This window comes from Giraffa tippelskirchi, chromosome 5 (genome assembly GCF_054371585.1).
Source record: "Giraffa tippelskirchi isolate mGirTip1 chromosome 5, T2T-mGirTip1v1.2.pri, whole genome shotgun sequence".
NCBI lineage: Eukaryota > Metazoa > Chordata > Mammalia > Artiodactyla > Giraffidae > Giraffa > Giraffa tippelskirchi.
In genome coordinates this window covers 82,717,720-82,741,063 of record NC_137279.1, presented here as the reverse complement: position 1 = coordinate 82,741,063, position 23,344 = coordinate 82,717,720, and the positions used below count along the sequence as shown (strand labels likewise).

The window sequence follows — 23,344 nt, the reverse complement described above, 5'->3', positions numbered from 1 at the left end:
TCAGTCTATCAGGGACACTTGTCTCATAAACAGATGAATCCCAATTGCCATGTTCTAAGTACCACAACTGAGGTGAACCACACGCTGTGGGTCCACAGAGAAGTGGCAAAAGGGTTCAAAGGGACAGGTAAGATACTTCTTGTGTGTCCTAAATCACATCAGGCAATTTCCATACATTAACTCATTCTACCACTTTCCGTACTTTAACACATTCTATCTTGACAATAGGGCTGGGAAGATCATCTCAGCCTTTTATAGCTGAATGACAACTTAGGCTTAGCCTCACCCCCATGCTGCTCCAAGTTCTGGGATCACTTGCCCCCACCTCCTTTGTCTAGAAGTTTTTATTTCTTTTTCAAGGTCTAACTCAAGTATCACTTCCTCCAGGAAGTCTTCCCTGGTATTCTTAATCTGGTTTGATGCCCTTTTCTGTTTTGTTAGTAACAGCTTGTTTATTTCCTTGTATTTTCCATTAAACTGAGAGACTAGCATGTTTCCTGGCACTAGCCAGGTAGCAAGTGGCAGATCCTAGATTCAGACTGTCAATCTGAAGCCCATGCTGTCTCCTGTGTGCTCTGTCAAGGACAGCAGAGATGATGTGGAGAGCCACCACATAACAAAGTACAAGTTGACTCAATTATGAAGTGATCTGGAGCTGAAAGTTCATCTGAAGGAGGGAGAAGAGGGCAACTTCCAGGAGCTCAAGCCAGAAAAACCAAAACTCTTCCCAGATGGTCACTGATTAAAAAGAACAATTTTAGAGTCTTCAGCAGCCCTGGAAGGCTGTGACATTTGAAGAAGCCAATGTGCACCGTGAGCCTGCCACTAAGATAACATGAGACAGGTGAGTTAGGAGCCTGCTCAACTTGATGGGCGAGGAGCCGTGAACTTGCTGGCATGGCAGATGTCCTTCCCCAAGCCATCTGAGGGAAGCAGACTGTCCCTTTCTTGCATGGGCTTTCCAAGACTGACCCAAGGACCCTGCATATTCTACTTGAAATGGCTCTCAGGGACTGTGCCTTTCATTTCTACGTCCCCAGCGTGATGTCCAGTGCTTCATACCAGCCCAGAGCTATGGGACAGACAGGAACAAGATTTTCCTTCACACAGTCATCAATCTGAGAGTTACCAAGGTATGCAGCCTATAACACTGGTGATAAGGAACATCTGAGGTGGTGTTTTAAGTGATATGTAGGCAAACGTTTAAAATATATTAATAGTTTTATATTCATTTTTACTGTCTCCTTCTGTTTATAGCAAGTGACTCTGCTTCCATCTTTGATGTAAAATTATCTTCCTAAAAACCACTATTTAAGTTTTCAAAAAAAATAAACTGACCTCAGAAAATTTCTATGTACAAGAACATGCGATATGTTGAATATCATGAAAACAGTATGCAAAGGAATGATGTTTAAGAAACATGAACTGTAATTTGCTATTGATAAGGAGGGATAAATGGAGAATATCATAAAATTTCCAGTTCTGTTTTGTTTTGTGTTCATGAATTAAGTTTACTCTTTTGAAATTTTATTTTATGTTGAAGTATAGTTGATTTATAATGTTGTGTTTGTTTCAGGTGTACAGCAAAGTGATTCAGTTATATAAAGACACTGATTTAATGTTTTTGCAGCTATTATTATGTGTAGTTATTTGTAACATCTAATACATATAGACAGATATGGAATTTAGCTTTTATTCCACATGTAAAAATAAAGTATTGACTAGCTTGATCATTTAAAAAAAAAAAGAAAGAAACATGAGCTGTACAAAAAATATGAAAATATGGACTTGGGGAAACTCACAAATTGTTTCCAGAATAAAATGAGAGGATGTGAGAGAGATTTGAAATTTAAACTACATTATTTTTATTATAATTAATAATAATACAAATTAAGACAATCAGAATATTCCTCAATTACTCAGTGATGGTAATGGCACATTGAGACAGAATGCAACAGCCAGTTAAAGTCTGGTTTACCATGGCCTTTAAAATGTCTGTTGAGTCAATGGCCCAGAAGAGATGGGCTACATTATAACCATATTTTTATAAGAAAAATTCAAAAAGACAAACACATCTTCACAAATGCATTTTTATTCTTTGCCTCTCACAATGAATGACCACTGTTGCTTAGAAATAAATAGCTTTGCTTTTAGAAAAGGTGGAAAATAATGATGAAAGTGTTGTTCAATGGAAAATTAATCCATTCTCCCAAATAGACACTAAAACATTCCTATCTAGGACATTTTTTACCAGCTTCTTCAGCTCTCACTTCTTTTTTTTTTTCCATAGCCATGTGGGAAATACAGCTGGTACAAGTTTTCCAGAAGTTTGGTTTCTAGTCCAAATCCAAAGTCTATCTGGCTCCTGTGCAGAGGCTGGGAGCCCAATTTTCCCAGCCTCCACAGCCTATCATCTTTGTTTGCTCCCTGACCACATGCCCTATAGACCCTCATCAGTCCCTCATACTGTGCCCACTCTCAGATGCCTGGGAAATACACAAAATCTCTAATCTGCAGAGTTCATTCTCTTTGCACAGCAATAACTTTTATAGAAATTAATTCATCTGATGGGAGAGGGATAGTTGACTTTCTCTGGACCTTCTCTTCTCTCCTGGCAACATACCAAAGAAATGCCTTTCATCTTTTCAAGGCTCACTCTCCCCAATAAGAAGTCAGCACCTAGTGGCTTCTAAGATCCCTTCCAATGCTGTTCCATGAACACTGAGATGGGTAGGACATAGCTCACTGGCATCTAAAAGAAGGACGTGAAGGTGGTGGTGGTCTGGAATGGTCTGAGCATGGACCACTTGCCAAAGGGTCCCTGTCATCATCAGCTGGACCGTGTTAACCCTTCAGGCTGTTTGGGATTCCAGACTGCAGTTTGAGATGCTGACGGTGTCACCAGGAACCAAAGAGGTTATGGAATCTGCAAAGTGTTTGATTTTTGAAGTCTGTGTGTGCATCATATGGGCATCCGGGGGGACATCTATGTGGAATACAAGACTCTGAAGCTGCCCAAACGTCCTAGGTTGGATGGAGGTTGCATCACTTTCCAGTCATATAAACCTGGGCCAGGAACTTGACCTCTCTGACTAGTTTCCTCAGCCATAAATTGGGGTATACGGAGAAGGCAATGGCACCCCACTCCAGTACTCTTGCCTGGAAAATCCCATGGACGGAGGGGCCTGGTGGGCTGCAGTCCAGGGGGTCGCTAAGAGTCGGACACGACTGAGAGACTTCACTTTCACTTTTCACTTTCATGCATTGGAGAAGGAAATGGCAACGCACTCCAGCGTTCTTGCCTGGAGAATCCCAGGGATGGGGGCTCCTGGTGGGCTGCCGTCTATGGGGTTGCACAGAGTCAGACACGACTGAAGCGACTTAGCAGCATACCTAGCTCAGAGGTGCTAAAACCATTTGAGACCACTAGCCCACGGGTAGCAGTTACAATTACTTACCGTACTATAAAGGGGGTGAGAGAGACCTATGTCTGGCTTGAATACCATTGTTGAAGATCGTGTAAATAGAGTTTAACCCAAGCCACAGCAATAGTACATGTTCTATTAAGAACAGCTACCATCAGGCTCTAGTCCAAACATACCAGTTGTTCATAATATTAACCACTCCTCTGAGCCCAGAGTGCCCCTCCGTCATCCCAGCAACCTCAACCTTTCCCCTTGGACCCTGCAGATCTCCCCATTATCCATCACAACATGGAGATTTGCTCTATGCTAACTTTCATTCTGAATGCCTGGTGCCCTACTGGCTACCACATATTTTAAATTTCACCACAATTATCATTATGATGTCTAGCACTGTGCCTGGAACACAGTAGATGGTCAAAAAATTCTGTTGACTGATCAATGAATGAGCTTCCCTTGTGGCTCAGACAGTAAAAAATCTGCCTACAATGTGGGAGACGTAGATTCAATCCCTGGGTTGGGAAGATCCCCTGGAGAAGGGAATGGCAACCCACTCCAGTATTCTTGCCTGGAGAATTCCATGGGCAGAGGAGCTTAGCAAGCTATAGTCCATGGGGTCAAAGAGTCAGACACTACTGAGAGACTAACACTTTCTTTTTCAATGAATGTAATAGTTCTTTTGTTAACTGATACGATCATATAAGGAGTTCATCAGTAGAAATCATTTGCATGAGAAATCTATGTTCCTTATGTTTACCAAAATGAAAATCTCTGAAATCTCTAGATAACAAATTGCATGTGTGTGTTGAGGGGGCACTTATTGAGAAAGAAAAGCCCAGGTACTTAGAACTACAGAATTCAACCAAGACAAGGAAGTTGCTTAGCAACCTCATCCTCAGCCAGTAAACATAAAATGTCAAGCATGAGTCTTTCTGATTGGCCAGACAAGGAAACAAATGCCTTGGCGTTTCTACCCCTTAACTGCTGTGCCTGGATAGAGAGTTCACTGCCCCATCCTCAGGATGGAATGGAAACTTAGGATGAATCATCAATAATGGTAACACCCAGCCACAGGGAAGGGGACAGAGGTAAAAAAAAAACAAAACAAACCTTGCTATTTCTATGAGTCAGGACTCTCCATTAGAAACCAAGGGAACGTCACGGGCCCTATCCCAATCTACTTTCTGTCACGGTGGACACAATCTCACAACCAACCTGCCTCCTTTTCGCTAATGGAGGGATGTGCTACATAAGCCTAACAGTCATAGAATATTCAGAAACCTGGCTTGTTCTCCCTAGTCAAAGGGAAACTTGTTCACACATCTTTTCCCTGCTTGGCTCATAATACACAGACAGGCTGCAAGGGAGGTAGGGAGGCCTGCAATATGAAGACACTCAACTGACACTTAAACGTCATCTCCTCTGCTAAGTAAAAACAACAGATAATATTTATTAAGCAATTGCCATGAGCCAGACATAGATCTAAACACTTTTCATATACTGACTTAATTCATCCCTACAAACCCCTTTAAGGTTACCAACTTTCATCCCTATTGTACAAATGAAAAACTGGGGGACAGAGAAATTAAATAACTTGTCCAAGAGAACATGGCTAGTACATTATACAAGTAGCATTATACATTTGTATACAAATGTATATGAGTAGTATACATTTGATTCTAGGGGAAAGGCAGCAGACCCGGATTTTAATCCCAGCCGTACCATATACTATACTGGCTGTGTGGCTCCTTATAACATGATTGCTCCTTCCTCTAGCTTCCCCGGGCCCAATTTTTGTCCCCAATTCTGCCCTTTCTAACCCAACTGTGGCCTCTCTCAGGATTCTGACTTGGTAATCTCTGTTTTAGATTTTTATTGGAGTATAGTTGATTTACAATGCTGTATTAGTTTCAGGTGTATAGCAAAGTGATTCAACTATACATATATTCACTCTTTTCTAGATTCTTTTCCCACATAGGCCATTACAGAGTACTGAGTAGAGTACCCTATGCTATACAGTAGGTCGTTATTAGTTACCTATTTTGTATATAGTAGTGTGTACATGACCTGGCACTTTCTGACTAAGATACTTCCCTTCTGACTCCAGCCCCTCACATCAAACCCAAGCTCTGGTTTCCTTCATCAGGTAGGAAACTCAGCCCTCAGTTCAACTCAGCTTTTTCCTCTCTCTTTCTTCCACAGAAGGGGCACTCAGATGCCCGGGACTGGCTAATATGCATTTCTTATATTTAAACTGCTGTGGCATTTTCAAAAGTACTTTCACATACTCGTCTGAGACTGGACGGGAAAGTATTTTACAGGCATTGAACTCTACTTTTTAACAGATGTGGATATCACATTATCAGCTGAATTCTTACTGAGCGAGAAGCATAAGCAGAAACGGCATTTTTTAACGGGAAGACTTCTCTGCTACCAACGTCCTTTCTGGCTTTCTCAGTGGGGAAATGAAGAAACATGATGGAGGTGGCAAGCATTGTCCCCTGTGGCTCAGCCTGCTTGGCCTCTCAGCAGGAATATGGGGACACAAATGCAGCAGCTGATGAGCTGCGTGCAGCTCCAACCAGCCCACCAGCCTGAGCCCACACAGCCTGGTTCCTGCAGGCCCCACAGGAGGGCTGGCGGGGCCTGGTTCCTGCAGGCCCCACAGGAGGGCTGGTGGGCTGCTCTGGGTGGGGCTGGGGGTGCTTCTTCCAGCGTTTGGATGAGGGGGAGGGCGAGATTGGCAGCCCCTCCTCCCTCTCTGCCTCCACTCTCCCCTCCATCCCTCCTTCTCCCTCCATCCCCACCCCTTTCCCTAAAACCTGCAATGATGGAGGTACTGAAAAGCAGCAAAGATTGATAATCAGCCTCATTATTACCAGCATTATATATAATTATAGCAAAACCTCACTCATTTGGATCAATTGAGAGAAAAATCAGTCTAAATTTGTGACAAGTTGGCAGATTACTTTTAAATTACAATTTTATTACTTCTAAGTAACACACGTGAAGAGTTTGTGTTTCAAGTACCACAAGCTAATGGTTATTAAGTGGGGATTTTATAAAATCTGCTTTAAAAGATTCTTTTGTAATTAACACCCCATTAATATGCTAATGAGATTTCTACTATGCTTTCTTTTTAAATTGCTTAGAAACCAATGTAACTTAAAGAGGCTCAAGACTTCCACACTCTTACTTGCTTAACAAACCTTTTTTTGTTGTTATTTTTCATGAATGTGCAAATACAGACTAGTTCCTGCCATGATCAATTTAATCACCATTCCAAATTAATAATATCATAAATTAGTAAGGCCATGTTGTTTTGGGGTAGAAACCAGACTTTCAGGACTTGAGGAACCACTTCATTTTCTAGAGAAGTTACATGACTTGGTCGTGTAGTCGGGCAAAAACCCTGGGTCTTCTGCTCCCATGTCCAAGCTTATTCAATCCAGTACATACTGCCTTACATTCGCAAAACTCTTCATAATTGTCTGCTGTGTATTCCCATGAGGGCTCCCAACTGTGTACCAGGCTCCATGCTGCTGTTGTTCAGTCACTCAGACGTGTCCGACTCTTTGCGACCCCATGGACTGCAACACACCAGGCTTTCCTGTCCTTCACCACGTCCCAGAGTTTGCTCAAACTCATGTCCGTTGAGTCAATGATGCTATTCAACCATCTCGTCCTCCCTGCTAGGTGCTACAGATACAGCAGGCCCTTGGAGGCCACTATCTGTTTCATCCAAGCTTCAAACTGACTCAGAGTAGTTAGAAGGGAAGAAGTTATCCTCATTAGACAGATTAGAAAACTGAGGTTTAGAATGATAAATGGACCCTTTTGAGTAGCTGTTGTGAATTATTAAAGACCTAGAATCAGGGTTTAGTCTGGCACAATTTCTGTCAGCCTCTCTGCACGTAATTAATGGCATTTTGCTTACATACCACCCTTCCTACCAGGACCAAATTTGAACCTTGCTGGCACAGATGGATATTGTGCCATCCCCAACATATTGGCAGAGAAAGCAGTGGCACCCCACTCCAGTACTCTTGCCTGGAAAATCCCATGGATGGAGGAGCCTGGTAGGCTGCAGTCCATGGGTTCGCGAAGAGTCAGACACGACTGCGCGGCTTCCCTTTCACTTTTCACTTTCATGCATTGGAGAAGGAAATGGCAACTCACTCCAGTGTTCTTGCCTGGAGAATCCCGGGGACGGGGGAGCCTGGTGGGATGCCATCTATGGGGTCACGCAGAGTCAGACAGGACTGAAATGACTTAGCAGCAGCAGCGTATTGGAGGCACAAGGGGTTACTGGAGAGTAGGGGCTCCACCAAGCAGGACCCGCTGTCTGTCCCTTTAAAGCAGATCCATGCACTGGTCCGCCATGTTCCAGCCCATCAGGACAAATGCCAGGAGGAGCTCCAGGCACTGACTGACAGTGCCCCCTCTAACCCCTTGTTCTTGAAGTCCTTGAACACCAATTCTGCCCACACCCAGCTCTTGAATCCATGACTTCAATCTCTTTCTCTGTCTCTGTAGGCTTCTTGTTCACATTCTGAGGGGATCCTCCTTACCCAGGGATCAAACCCTGGTCTCCTGCATTGCAGGCAGATTCTTTACTGTCTGAGCCACCAGGGAAGCCCCAAACAAATCATCAGTTCAGTGTGTCATTAGTGCATGCTTAGTCGCTCAGTCGTGTCCAACTTTTTGTGACCCTTTGGACAGTATCCTGCCAGGCTCCTCTGTCCATGGGATTTTTCAGGCAGGAATATTAGAGTAGGTTGCGATTTCCTCCTCCAGAGTATCTTCCTGACCCAAGGATCAAACCCGCGTCTCCTGTGTCTCCTGCATTGCAGGCAGATTCCCTAACCACTTGGCCATTGTAAAGTCCATGCTCTCCCTAGACTCTCAGTATGGACTGTCTTCTAAAGATTGTAGTTATTTTAAAATATTGTGAACCATAGAGCAGAAATAGAGACATAGACATAGAAAAAAAATGTATGGATATCAAGGGGAAATGGGTGGGGTGGGAAGAATTGGGAGATTGGAATTGACTTATATAAACCATTGATACTGTGTATGAAATAGAAAACTAATGAGAACATTCTGCCTAGCTCAGGGAACTCGACTCAATGCACTGTGGTGACCTCAATGGGAAGGAAATCCAAAAAGAAGGGATATATATTTATTAGCTGCTTCACTTTGTTGTACAGCAGAAACTAACACAGCATTATAAAGCAACTATACTATGGACAGAGGTCCGTGACATTGTACAGGAGACAGGGATCAAGACCATCCCATGGAAAAGAAATGCAAAAAAGCAAAATAGCTGTCTGAGGAGGCCTTACAAATAGCTGTGAAAAGAAGAGAAGCAAAAAGCAAAAGTGAAAAGGAAAGATATTCCCATCTGAATGCAGAGTTCCAAAGAATAGCAAGGAGAGAAAAGAAAGCCTTCCTCAGCAATCAGTGCAAAGAAATAGGCGAAAACAACAGAATGGGAAAGACTAGAGATCTCTTCAAGAAAATTAGAGATACCAAAGGAACATTTCATGCAAAGATAGGCTCGATAAAGGACAGAAATGGTATGGACCGAACAGAAGCAGAAGATATTAAGAAGAGATGGCAAGAATACACAGAAGAACTGTACAAAAAAGATCTTCATGACCCAGATAATCACGATGGTGTGATCACTCACCTAGAGTCAGACATCCTGGAGTGTGAAGTCAAGTGGGCCTTAGAAAGCATCACTACGAACAAAGCTAGTGGAGGTGATGGAATTCCAGTTGAGCTATTTCAAATCCTGAAAGATGATGCTGTGAAAGTGCTGCACTCAATATGTCAGCAAATCTGGAAAACTCAGCAGTGGCCACAGGACTGGAAAATGTGTTTTCATTCCAATCCCAAAGAAAGGCAATGCCAAAGAATGCTCAAACTACCACACAGTTGCACTCATCTCACATGCTAGTAAAGTAATGCTCAAAATTCTCAAAGCCAGGCTTCAGCAATACATGAACCGTGAACTTCCAGATGTTCAAGCTGGTTTTAGAAAAGGCAGAGAAACCAGAGATCAAATTGCTAACATCTGCTGGATCATCAAAAAAGCAAGAGAGTTCCAGAAAAACATCTATTTCTGCTTTATTGACTATGTCAAAGCCTTTGACTGTGTAAGTCACGATAAACTGGAAAATTCTGAAAGAGATGGGAATACCAGACCATCTGACCTGTCTCTTGAGAAACCTGTATGCAGGTCAGGAAGCAACAGTTAGAACTGGACATGGAACAACAGACTGGTTCCAAACAGGAAAAGGAGCATGTCAAGGCTGTATATTGTTACCCTGCTTATTTAACTTCTATGCAGAGTACATCATGAGAAATGCTGGGCTGGAAGAAACACAAGCTGGAATCAAGATTGTTGGGAGAAATATCAATAACCTGAGATATGCAGATGACACCACCCTTATGGCAGAAAGCGAAGAAGAACTAAAGAGCCTCTTGATGAAAGTGAAAGAGGAGAGTGAAAAAGTTGGCTTAAAGCTCAACGTTCAAAAAACTAAGATCATGGCATCTGGTCCCATCACTTCATGGGAAATAGATGGGGAAAGAGTGGAAACAGTGTCAGACTTTATTTTTTGGGGCTCCAGAATCACTGCTGATGGTGACTGCAGCCATGAAATTGAAAGATGCTTACTCCTTGGAAGGAAGGTTATGGCCAACCTAGATAGGATATTGAAAAGCAGAGACATTACTTTGCCAACAAAAGTCCGTCTAGTCAAGGCTATGGTTTTTTCAGTGGTCCTGTATGGATGTGAGAGTTGGATGGTGAAGAAAGCTGAGCACTGAAGAATTGATGCTTTTGAACTGTGGTGTTGGAGAAGACTGTTGAGAGTCCCTTGGACTGCAAGGAGATCCAACCAGTCCATCCTAAAGGAGATCTGTCCTGGGTGTTCATTGGAAGGACTGATGTTGAAGTTGAAACTCCAATACTTTGGCCACCTGATGCAAAGAGCTGACTCATTGGAAAAGACCCTAATACTTGGAAGGATTGGGGGCAGGAGGAGAAGGGGACGACAAAGGATGAGATGGTTGGATGGCATCACCGACTCGATGGACATGGATTTGGGTAGACTCTGGGAGTTGGTGATGGACAGGGAGGCCTGGCGTGCTGTGATTCATGGGGTCACAAAGAGTCAGACACGACTGAGCGACTGAACTGTACTGATACTCCAATAAAAATTAATTTAAAAATACAGAGAACCATGTCCTTAGTGCAATGTTACCATTGGGTAATGGACATGGTATTATTTGTTCTCAGGTCCTAAATACCCAAATTCCTTGGACCATTCTCTTAACCTCAGCCCCAAAAGAAATTTCCAGGAATAAATCATCTCCAACTATCCTACAGACCTCAGAGCTTGTAACTGCTTTATATACTTCTTCAGGACAGAGGATAGGTCTTAATTCTTGGTGTCCTATACAACCCTTGCACAAACCAGATGCTGAGCCAAAGTGTGCTAAATGAAAGATTGACAGGCACTCCTGGAGCAGTCTGGAATATTCTTTCCCTCCTGGTGATCTCTAACTTTTGCTCTGTTCCCTATGTCACTGGGACTGAGAAAACACAGGTATCATGAGCCACAAGCTTTCCAAGCGATTGCTTCCCCATGACATTAGGGACTAACCAAAGGAGAGACAAAAGAGATGATGAGTCACAGAAATGCAACCCAGGCAACCAGCCTAGAAGGAACATCCCAACATATTTATTAAGCACTTTCTTTACTATTCCTCTGACTTCTTATAAATGTATTTTGAGTAAAAGATCACAAGCTTTTCCATTTTTTAAGTTCACATGCTAAATTCTAAAATCCCAACAGAAATTTGAGCTTGGTCTTGAACCTGCAAACTCTTGCCTACTCCCTGGCTCCTTTCTCAGTTACAGTATCTGATAAAAGGAACCAGCAGCCCCAGGCTGTGCAATCTGAAGTTGAGGAAACTCAGGGGAATATGACTCACTAAGGACACTGGCCTGGGGTGAGGGTATCCTAAAGATTACATGGATGGGAGGTCCCAGGTCACTGCCCTCTTTCTGCCAGATCTCATGAGTGTCTGCCCTGGAATGATTTGCTAAAATATAATTTTCTGTAACTGGCCCAGAATTGATGCCTTATTTACTTCACTTTGTCAGCCTCTCATAGTGCACAGTCCGACACTTTAAGAGCAGGCATGCCTCCTCTAAGAAAAACCTACATACAAAAGTTAAGTTGAATGTACTACCATAGTCTCCAGGTTTTCTGAAGTAGGGAAGAGAAACAAACTTTTATTGTGTGTTTACAATTTTCCAGGCTTTGTTTTCTTGAATCCCTACACTGTGGAATGCTAACCCTTGACCCTGTATAGTTGGTAGTATTGTTATTTTACCAAGCCATGAGGGGAGGGCTCTCTGTGGCTTAGCCTCCCTCCATATTTCTTTCTGCCACCCCAGGTGGCCCCCAAGGAGGCTCAGGAGAACCCAGTTTATAGAGCATAAGTAGCCACAGGTCCCAGGCAAGCCCCACCTGCTTTCCCTAGCGTCCTCATCTATAACTGATGGGTCAGTTCAGATGAGCTACAAGTCTTTTTCTGGCTTTAAAGATTCAGCTCTTGCAGGGAAGCTGGGGTGGGAGTAGGGGGTAGAGGAGGGGTGAAGAGCTGTTTAGAGCTAGTGTTGTTATTCACTGTTAACTGGGAGACAATCAAAAGAGTACCAAAACTTCTCTGGAATGACCCCCTAGGGGTGGGCAAACATACTCAACACAGCACATCCCCATGCATTAGCTTATACGTTTGACCACAGTCACTTCCCCATCACAACAGAAGAGCTGAGCAGTGGTGACAGAGACCATAACCAGCCACTGAACCAAGACCTGGGTCAGTCTCAAGAGAGCTACGCAAACCCAGGCATTCTAGAACATTCACTTCTTAGATTCCCTGGGCCTCTGTGTTTTCTACTTTCAAATAAGAGAAAAAAATAGCAGCTTCCTCCGGGAGCCCCTGGCACCCCAGCCACCCAACTCTGGTGGCTAAGTTCTCTGCAGATACAGAAGCTACATAATGAGGGGAAGGAAGAGGTGGAGAATTTTGATTACTCTTTGCATAATTTCTTCCCCCAGTTGCTATTCAGCTCTCTATCTCTTGGTAAGATTGTAAATGTTTCAGAAAATAGTTTATACTAAATATACTCCTTCCTAAATCTCATAAACATTTATTCCTTCCTACATAAACCCTAACCACTTACCTCCATGGTAAGTCCCTATTAGCCACCCACACATTTGTGGAGGAGAAAAATATGTTCTGGCATACACATAAACACACACACACACACACACACACACACACACACATCCTCCTCCCACATCCTCATATTGCCCTCCACACACAGACACACACATACACACACACACCTCCAAATCAACCCCTCCTCTATGGCTATTCTTACATAAGAAGGGGACTATTCTACACAAGTGGTCAGACTCAGTAGTGTAGGGCTCTTACAAATCAGTAGGCCCCCAGGGAAGAAGTGAAAGTGTTAGTTGCTCAGTTGAGCCTGACTTTTTGCAACCCCATGGACTGTAGCCCACCAGGCTCCTCTGTCCATGGGATTCTCCAGGCAAAAATACTGGAGTGGATAACCATTCCCTTCTCCAGGGGATCTTCCTGACCCAAGGAAGATCTCCTGCATTGCAGCCAGATTCTTTACCATCTGAGCCGTCAGGGAAGACCCAGGCCCCCAGAAGAAGCCAGCAACTAATTCTCCAGAGGCCACCATTGCACCTGAGTGACTGCTAAGTTACTCTGTACTTTACTCCTCAAGGCCAGGCTCCTGTGTCTATAGCTGCTAGGCTGTGGCGTGACTGGCTTGGGGTTCCTCATCCCTTCAAGGGATGTGCTGCTGCTTTAGCTTCCTGTGGCAACTCTGTGGCCCATAGAAGTTGTAAGAGGCAGCTCAGCACCGCTTGGACTCAGGACCAGACTGCCTGGGTTCAAAGCCTTGGCTGTGCCATTTTCCAGCTCTGGGATCTTAAAATGAGTTATTGCAGCTTACAATGCCTCAGTTTCCTCATCTATAAAAGGAGTGTAATAATGATGGTAGTAATACCCACTCAAGGAGTTGTCATGAGGATTAAATAAGATGATAATGGTGAAGTGTTTACAATGGTAGTGGGCACTTAGTAAGTGCTACTGTGTGCTTGTTAAATGGAATGAGACAAGTCCCCTCTCCCCTGATCTCCTTTTCACCCTGAGGATTACTGCACAATTGGAAGGGGGATTACAGGATTTGTTCTGCCATCTTCTTAGAGGCTGCAACTGTCTCATCCAGGCAAACAAATCTCTTACTGGGCAGCTGGCAGAAAAGAAGAAGAGAAAGGTTCTTACCTCATCACACGGGAGAGACCAGAGCTGGGCAAGTGGGCACCTTGGTGGGGCCACTGCAACCCAGCTAGTCCCCACCCTGCAGCCAGTTTGCCCAGTGTCTGGTTCACTGATGGGGGGATGGTCTGATATCTGGTAAGCAGAGCCCCGACACAAATCCCAGGTGTTATTTCCCAAGGGTGACATTGTTTCCCTAGAGATTCTCAGAAATCATGGAAGCCCTCTGTGGTTCCATTTGCTAATATATAAAAGGGCAGAGGTTATACACTAAATCATTTAATATGTGTGGTGCAACTTGCCTCATTGGGGCAAAAGGAGTGAGAGAGTGTAGGCTCTGTCTGCTTCAGACTTCAGGTCTCCCCAGTGCCTGCAGGTGGGTCCTTCTCCCTCCCTCCCCGCTCTCTCACCTCTGCAAACTCTCAGGCAGACCTTCCTACAGATGGGGACCTTGCCTTTGCTCAAAGTTTCTGCTTCTTAACCGGCAAATACAAACACGATGGGAAACATCAGTACAACTAAACAAAATAATCGTTCTCCCTCAGGAATGGGGAAGAAAAGGAGCATTAGGGCAGACGTTTCAACAGCCTAGATAATCCTTCCCCCCGCCCCCACATGGTTATATCAGCCTACTCTTGCATGGCCCAGCCATTGTGTTTCCTTTTATCTGAAACCTAATTACACTAAATACCAGAGCTTCCACAATTACGAAAATTTAAACCACCAACGTATGTGGGTATTTACGAATTTAATTTTATTTCCCCAGGTTCCTAATTCATTATTCTACAGTAATTTTTGATTTTTAAATTAATTTGCATGTTAGTACTTGGGCAGAATAGAGGGGACAAAAATATTAACTTTTATTAAACACCAAATATGTAGACAACACTCTATATCTGCTTTTTCAAGCATTTGCACGTTTAATGCTCACAACCATGGTCTGAGATGGGATTTTAAACTACATTTTAGAGATGAGGCTCAGAGAGGTTCAATATCTTGCCTAAGGTCACACAGCTAGTAAGTAAGGAATAAACCTAGGCACCAAACTCAGTTTTCTCTCTTTCTCTCTCTCTCTCTCTCTCTCTCTCTCTCTCTCTCTCTCTCTCTCTCTCGGAGAAGGCAATGGCACCCCACTCCAGTACTCTTGCCTGGAAAATCCCATGGACGGAGGAGCCTGGTAGGCTACAGTCCATGGGGTCGCTAAGAGTCGGACACGACTGAGCGACTTCACTGTCACTTTTCTCTTTCACGCACTGGAGAAGGAAATGGCAACCCACTCCAGTATTCTTGCCTGGAGAATCCCAGGGACGGCGGAGCCTGGTTGGCTGCCGTCTATGGGGTCGCACAGAGTCGGACACGACTGAAGCGACTTAGCAGCAGCAGCAGCAGCTCTCTCTCTCTCTCTCTCTATATATATATATATATGTAGATAGATAGATATCTTTCATGCTCTTTTCACTGTATCAGATAGAAGGAACACTATTAGAAGTTTGACTCAGGGGCTTTTCTAGAAGGGCTCTGCTCCTCAAACCCATATAACCTTAGACTGGTACTGTCTTCCTTGAGGCCTCAGTTTACACATCTATATTAAGAGAGGACTAAGATGCTCTTTGAGGTCTCAGGATATTACAATCCCAAGATTCCAGACAGCAGCTCCCAGTGAATTTTGGACTAGACCTTCTTTCTCCAGACTGTCTCTTCCTACACCTGTCCACCTTTAACCCTTTTATTCACCCCAACCATCTCAGAGGGTCTCCTTGGCAGTTAAGAAGCCATAACCCCACAGACCTCAAGGGTCCCAAGAATCTCATGGATAGGCACGTTCTTCAGACAACTGAACTTAGAAGGAAAAGGAAAAAGTGCTTCTCAGCTGAGAATGGGACCAAATGGGAGTCAAGGAGGCTTTTTACAACACCCAACTGTATACTGAAGATCAGATGTCCAGTTCACAGCCTTGGCCACCACACTCACTGGGTCATGTCACAAGACTGGCCCCAGTAACTTCAACATTATCTCCCCCAGAAAGTGTGTCCAGGGTCCCTCACCCATTGGATCCAAGCAGCAACCTCCTTCTGCAACCAGTAGTGCACACACCATGCAGTATTACAATGTGTCTGGGTAATAACAAGCTTGCCCAATACAAATAGTACAGACTATATCTCATGAACATCTGTATTAGCACCTAACTTCATGCTTGGTCCATAAAAACTGCCCAATGCATCCCGAATAAATAAGCAAACACCCTGGCTTAATGTCTCCAGGACAGGGACCCCATCCACTTCCAATGTCCCACCACACCTTATGGAGGGGCATGCCCAGTGGGATAGGCAAGCTTTGCTCCCAAGCCTTCAGATGAATTGCCTATCTGTCCTCACAGGAGGTGGGGAGGGCAGGGACTTTTCAGTTCTCAAGACCTAAAAAGAATTTCTGCTTTGTCGTGCCTGCCAGCGTCTGCTCTCCCCTTTGGCTCCTAAGAACCCAAATCTCCTGCCACCAGCTGACAAGTCAGAGGCAGTTGGTCAGCTGTGAGGCCCATTTACCCGAAGCTGCGCTACTGTGCTGCTTCTGTCACTGAGTCAAAGGAGCCCTGGGACCAAAGTGCCTGGGTGTGAGGGCAGCCCCTGGGAAGTGCCACCTGGCTGCCCTGCCTGGCTTGGCAACCTGGAGCTCCAGCTGCCTGTTCTCTGTTATGAGAGCCCAGACACCCACCCCCCCCACCACACCCAGATCTCGACCCTCAGGGTGGAGGTGGTGGCAGCGACCCTGGAAGTGGAATTGGGGACAGCAGCAGGGGAGGGGACAAGAGCCTATTAGCAAATCAAAAGGGGAGAAAACAGAGGAAGGAAAACACGGTAGCAAATTAAAGCACTAGGTTTTCTTTTTTAAAAAAATTCAATTCTACAGAAATCTGCTTTTAAATAAAACAATCAGTCTGTTGTTACGAAGTATCCCAAGTACCCTTAATATTGGCAAAACCTTTTCCTCATTTTTTTTTCTCATGGCAAGCTGGGTACTAGGTTCATCCAGTCATTTCCTCTTACCTCTTCCATTCTTCACACCCCCACAAACCCACTGAGTTAGAACAATGCTCTCAGTCTACCTTTGTCTCAGACATACTCCCAAGCATGTTGGTTCAGGCTCTCCTTAGACTATCCCCATATCCTCCCATCTGTTCACTCATTCGCATGTGCAAACAGATCCTCACCTACGGACCGTTCTCTCCCACTCTCCCTCCCTCCCTCTCCCCATCCGTGCCCCTCACTCCTGCCCGCGCGCTCACACACACTCTCACACGGAAACACACTAGAGACGCCGATAAACACATATGCCCTCCTTTCCAATTCAATCCTAATCCAGTTATCCGGATCTCCCCATCTCCGCTCGGTCTCTCCAGACGGTCCCGGCGTTGAAGCCGTGTGAAATACTCACCTCCAAAGCCTGTGGGAAACTTCATGAAGTGAGAATAATTTCCATACATGTTGACGCTTCAGTTCATAGTCCTCCCGGGCGCGTCTGCTCAGTGGCTCGGCCTCTCCCTGCTCCCAAGCGCAGCCGGGCTCCCTTCAACTTGGGCTAACAAGAGTGGTCATCGCTTCCTAGCAGCCCGGGCAGCTCGGGCTGGGCCAGCCCTCTGGGATTAGTCAGGAATCTGCCTCTAGATCTGAGCGTCCACATCGTGCGTCGAGCCGGCGGTGGCGGCAGCAGCTGGTGCCTGTCAGTAATCACGCATAATGCCGCCGCCGCCGCTGCCACACTGCCACCGCCGCGCTGCCGCGGGAGGCAGATCCTGTTGCTAGTTTGATTAAGTCGGGGCAGGGCTGCTGCGTGCGACTCTTACAGCTCCCGGCTGGTCCCCAGAGGTCCCCACCGGTGGCACGATCTGTTATCTAGGAAGCCAATCGATGTGTGACTGACCCAGAGTAGGTCAGGACAGAGGAGGGGGAAGTGGCGTGGTGGGGGGACTCTTTCGATGTCTTTTCTTTGCCTTGCACACCCCCCAAAAAATCAATGGGGTTTTATTAAGAAGGGTTTGTTCCCTTTGGCTTCTAGCTATCCAATGCACTTGGTGTTCTATCTGGGAAAGGAGGTGGGGATGGTGCAAAGAGAGAACAGACCCCTTCAATAAACCCAAGATTGGCCAAGAGTGAGAGAGATCCTCCCCAACTTTGGAAAACTAATCCAGAGTGGCCCTTAGACTTGGGGTAAGCACCCCCTGCTCTGGTGGCCGGAAGCATTGTTCTGTGCTCTAATGGTAGAAGCTTGAGAAGGGCAGTTAGGAGCCAGAGCTCACTCACACAGAACACAGTACAGGTAGGGAAGACAGACAGGTGGTCTTTCCCTGATGTGTCACTGAGGGGAAGCATTCACCTTATATACCACTGTCATCAGGCTGCCTGTTCAAAAAGTGCCATTGAGTCCTCACTGACACAGAGCTTCTTTGGTGGAACCAACCCACAGATCATAAAGTCTATGCATTCCTTTGATGTTTGGATCTGCTATACAGTTTTCCTGACAAGCCACTGCTCCACCTATACTTGAACACCTCCAGTAATGGGAAGCTCACTATCATTTCATTCCATTCCATTTCTGAACAGCTCATGAGAAAGTTTTCACTGAACTAAAATCTGTCTCCTCCCAGCTGCTTCTGCCCACAGGTTCTAGGCTACTCCCTGGGGCCACACAAGAGAAGCCTGTGGGGTCTTTCACAATAGAATCATCTACAAATTCGGAGACAAATCTCCCAAGGCCATAATCTACATTCTCTAGGCATTCTTGTCTCTTTTATTCATTTCACATATCACCAACTGTTCAAGTCTATTCACAATCTATCCTTTTTCTATGAATGTACTTCAATTTACATAGATATCCTTATGGTAGGGAAAGGGGTCAGCCAGACTTGGAGATACAGTACTCCATATATGGTCCAAATCTTCTCCTCATGGTGTATGTATTGGAAGGGCAATGGGAGTGCTATCAGCACACCCACCAGAGGTCAGGGTCATAATCTGAGCTCTGAGGGTTTTCTTCAGTGCAGCACTGCACATAGACAGTCATAGAGGCAGTCAAATCAGTGTCCCATGGTGGGGAAATAAAAAACAAGGTTCACATGGTAGAAGAACCCAGAACAAAAGCTAAGAATAAAGGGCTAGAGGCAGGAACAGAGTCAGGATGGCAGGAGGGGAGGAGGCCAAGATGGAGGGTCAGACCGAGAGCAGGTCAGGAAGGAGGAAGAAAGATCAGGCTGTGAAGAGTCTTGTTGCCCAGAGCTCCCCTAGCAGGTCTCTGGTCTCAGAACATCAGCTGAGACCCGCATGGACGTGACCAGTGAAAAACATACATGGGATATCATTTGCTAAATTGCATTAGCTCTGGGCAGCGTCACATGCTTATTCATGTAGGAATTGATAAATCCCTCCCCGCAAGTTGTATTTTATGCACATTCCCCATTCCGTTCTTGGGCAATTGGTTTGAGAATCAACAAGCAGTATCTTCCTATGTTCCTCTGAAATGACAATGTTTAGATTCATTCATCATCCCAGATTTTTTGAGATCCTGCTTCCTTTGTCCAGTGTATTTTGTAATCCTCTCCCCATAGAATGACTTCTGAATATCTGATGAACTGCTTTCCATATTTTGTCCAACTCATGGGTAACAACATTGAAAAGGACATAACAAGGACATCTTACAGCATACCACTAGAAAGTCCATTCATTAGTGCCATTGACACTTTGTTCTGTCACTTGCTAGTTTTATGGGCTGGAGAGGCTATACCTAAAAAGAAAGTACCAATTCAGGAGCCATCCTTGCTGGGTACAAATCCCAGGTCCATTGCTTATAACCTCATGATACTGTCAAGTTACTAACTCTCTCTGAGCCTCCATTACCACATAGGTTTGTTTTGAGGGTTAAACCAGCCATGCATGCATCCTCAGTCACTCAGTCATGTCCGACTCTTTGCAACCCTATGGACTGTAGCCCTCCAGGCTCCTCTGTCCATGGGATTCTCCAGACAAGAATACTGGAGTGAGTTGCCATTTCCTCCTCCAGGGGATCTTCCATACCCAGGAATCGAACCCACATCTCCAGCTTGGCAGGTGGATTCTTTACCACTGAGCCATCTGTCAAGCCAATATGTATTAAACACTTAGAATATGCAGGTACACAGTAAATGTGTAAGCTATGTATGTAAACTATTTTGATGATGATAATGATAATGATGATTATGATGATGATATAGCTCAAAGCAAGTCGATTAACCCCTTGTTTCCCTTTTCTCATCTGTAAAATAATAGAGCAGGGTTAGATATGTTTTAAAATTCCCTTCAACTTTAAAATTCAGTGCAAACTATAATATATACACACCACTATATTTAAAATAGGTAACCAACAAGGATCTATTGTATAACACAGGGAACTATACTCAATACCTTTTAATAAACCATAGTAGAAAATAATCTGACAAGAATATATGCGTATGTATATATATACAAAACAGACTTACTTTACTGTACATTTGAACATAATACAACATTGTAATTCAACTATACTTCAATAAAAAAATAATAAAGCAAGTAAAATTTGTAAAATAAAGTGGAAAAAATTCAATGCAAATTAATTCACCACCCATCCATTATTGTCCATTTTCTCCAGAGAGGTATCTGAAGGAAGCATCTCACTGAAGTACCAACTAAATTTTCTATGGTACTCCTGTCACAGAAAGAAATGAGTTGCTCCAACATAATTGGCTTTTTGGTGAACAGGTGCTGGCAAGGGTTCTTCCAAGTACTCCAAAGCCATCCTTTAGCAAGCTCTTTGTAGAGCCTTGTCCAAGGTCAGTGTTAGGATGATCTGTTGGCAGTTTGTGGCGGACTCTGCTTTCTTCCCCTTGTGCTAAATTAGGTGTCCTGTCTATTTCCTTTCCTCCCAGAATAAAGACCAGATTCCTTAGTCTGGCATGGAAAGACCTCACCATGCCATCTCATCCTACCTTTTGAGCTTTACAGAGGGAAAGTGTGCTGGTTCAGTTACGTGAGGCCCCCCACTGTCCAGCTGTGTGGTCTTGGGCAAGCTCATTTACTCTCTCAGAAAATACCCACACTGCCAACCTCACTGATGTTTCTGGGTTTGGTTTTGTTTTATGGATCAGATGTGATGAGAGCTGTGCATACGTTTTGGTTTAGTTTGAGGTTTTGTCTGTTTGTTTTATACGAAGAAGTTCAATGCAAACAAGGAAGTCATATTTTCTTGCTTTTCTTTCTTCCGTTTCTCTGATGGTCCCTTCTGCTCTGGCTAACTTGCTTGCTCACTGTGGGAGCCCAATATGCTCATTCCTACTTCTAGTTCATTGTTCATGCCCAGTTACCATCTCCCAACAAAATTTTTCCACATAAACACTAAAACACACAATAGGTGCTCAATAACTATTTTCACATTAAAAAATGCTTGATATGATTAGACCCGAAATATCCCAGCCTGCTGTCCTTATGGGTTACCTTCCATCTGGTTTAACATTCCATAACAAGCCACAAAGTACTAAGCCTAAAACACAAAAAATATGAATGTAGCTTTTCTTTCTAATCCACATTTTTTCTTGGCACCACTGTGCCTTGTTTAAGATCATTATTGATATAACAACTTTATCCTGAGCTAAACCCTTCTCAGATAAGCCTGTGTCTCACTCACTCCAGTGTCTCCAGCTGGTCCTGAATTTTCACTAGGATGTCAAATTAAAAACCCAAATACTCGGTGTCCATAGTGGGAATCAGCAAATCCATTCATGAGAATTCTGAGCTTACTTCTTGGGAAGGGTAATTATTTTTTCTCCTTAAATGGTATGTTCTGCTTTTGTGAAAGCCATTTGTGCCTCTGGATAAAGGAAAAGGGCGTGTGTTTTCACTAGTATGTTCAACACAGACTCAGTGTGACATCTTATATTCACGTGATAACAAAAGAATATAGATTTAACTCTGGTCTTAATTTTTCTTCTTTTGCTTTTGAGTAAATGGCAATAGAAATAATATTTTGCAGTGAACGCAATTGAAAAGCCAAAGTTACTTATTTGCCAATTGCCAATAGACATTAAATATAAGATTTAGACACAAATATCTCCACACTGATGTTATGAATTCATATTTTTATATTTGTGTAGTACTTTACCTGCATGACTGTATATTGTTTCAGTTATTTTCTTCAATACTGAAGATAAATAGGGCAGGTTGTATTATCCCAGTTTTATAAATGAGGAATTTGAGACCAAGGCTGTGACAGCAGAGAAGGAAAAATAGCTACTCTAACAAATTGGATTTTGGATGTGGTCTCACAATTAGGTAGTGACAGAAATGAGTATAAACACTGGGCCCCCAGCTCTGACTCCTAGCCAATGTATCTTGAACCAGACCACAATCTTTCTCTTATTAATGATATGTTTCTATTTTATGTGTCTCTGTGTGTGTGTAAGGGGATTTCCACATATATTGTTTTTTCTCTTTGCTTTCACTCATTCATTTGCTTATCATTTAGCCAACACTTATCGAGACCTTTTTGCCTGTCACTCACTGGGGATACACTAAGGGACAAGATAGATAAAGTCCCTGACCTCAAGGAGCTTATGCCAGCTGACGGGAGAGGTGGATGTCAAACAAATGGTCACAGACATAAATATATCATCATAATCTGTGATAAGTACAAGGAAGGAAAATAATTGGATGAGATGAGAGACTATAGCAGAGGAATCTAATTTCAGTTGAAAGGTCAGGGCAGACTTCTTTGAGAAAATGACAGTTATACTCAGACTTGAAGGATGAGTAGGATTCAGCCAAGGTGAAAAAAAAAGAGCAGTGGGTGGGGAGGGTGTACCAGACAGAGGAAAGAGAGAATCTAAGAGCCCTGATGAGGGAGTGAGCTTGGTGCATTCAAGAAGCTAAGGAATGAAAATGTTCAGGTCTCACCTTTAGATGACCTAGCCGTCAAGATTTCCATCATCCCATTGTCTTACCCACAATTCGGTGTTCGACACACCATGTCAGCTGTGCACTACTGACAGCCTCCTTTCTTGTCTTTTCTCTCCTCCACATGCTGGTCAAATTCAGAAGACTTGTCATTTTCCCAAGGCACCACCCCAGTAATCTATCTTCGTTCAGCTCCTCTGCTTAGAATAGCATTTCCTTCTTTCTGTTCTCTATCCAAATACCACCCATTCCCCAAGGCCATTCTCATGGTGCCGTTAGGTGCTCTTTGGTTGAACCCCTCTCTATCCTAGACTCCTGTAGTCTGTGGTTGGGTTGGGACCACTCTTGTGTCACCAGACATTATTATTAACTCCTCATGTTATTATAATCATGAATGCAGCTGAAAACTTGTCCTACTAGAAGCAAAGCTTAAATAACAGTCAACTTGGTCTGAGTCATTTTTGTAGCCCCATAAGTCTTTACAACAGAGTCTAACACGTAATAGAAATCTAGTACATGTGAGACTAGTGAATAATTAAGTTCATTGATTATGCTGAGATCTCAGGGCATTAG

General features: G+C 44.0%; 1 protein-coding gene and 2 long non-coding RNA genes across 5 annotated transcripts in view; 2 read left to right on the top strand and 1 right to left on the bottom strand.

Moving 5' to 3' along the window:
- The window catches only part of RXRG (retinoid X receptor gamma), a 55,099-nt gene extending 37,666 nt beyond the window's left edge, over positions 1–17,433 (bottom strand). For 2 of the 3 annotated variants that reach the window (XM_081491345.1, XM_081491347.1), the window contains exon 1: positions 17,253–17,433. In XM_081491345.1, the coding sequence (XP_081347471.1) occupies positions 17,253–17,301 (49 nt within the window). In that variant the 5' untranslated portion in view covers positions 17,302–17,433. Of the gene's footprint in view, positions 1–3,458; positions 3,765–17,252 lie in introns of those variants that run through there. The other variant, XM_081491346.1, reaches the window with a different exon arrangement.
- LOC145506516 (uncharacterized) overlaps positions 652–23,344 on the top strand; it is a 28,517-nt gene continuing 5,824 nt past the window's right edge. Inside the window, exon 1 of the long non-coding RNA XR_014053990.1 lies at positions 652–1,133. This is a non-coding gene — a long non-coding RNA (uncharacterized LOC145506516). The remainder of the gene's footprint in view (positions 1,134–23,344) is intronic.
- Positions 4,314–6,534, top strand: LOC145506517 (uncharacterized). The gene is made up of 2 exons (XR_014053991.1): positions 4,314–4,510; positions 5,625–6,534. It is a non-coding gene; the product is annotated as an uncharacterized LOC145506517 (long non-coding RNA).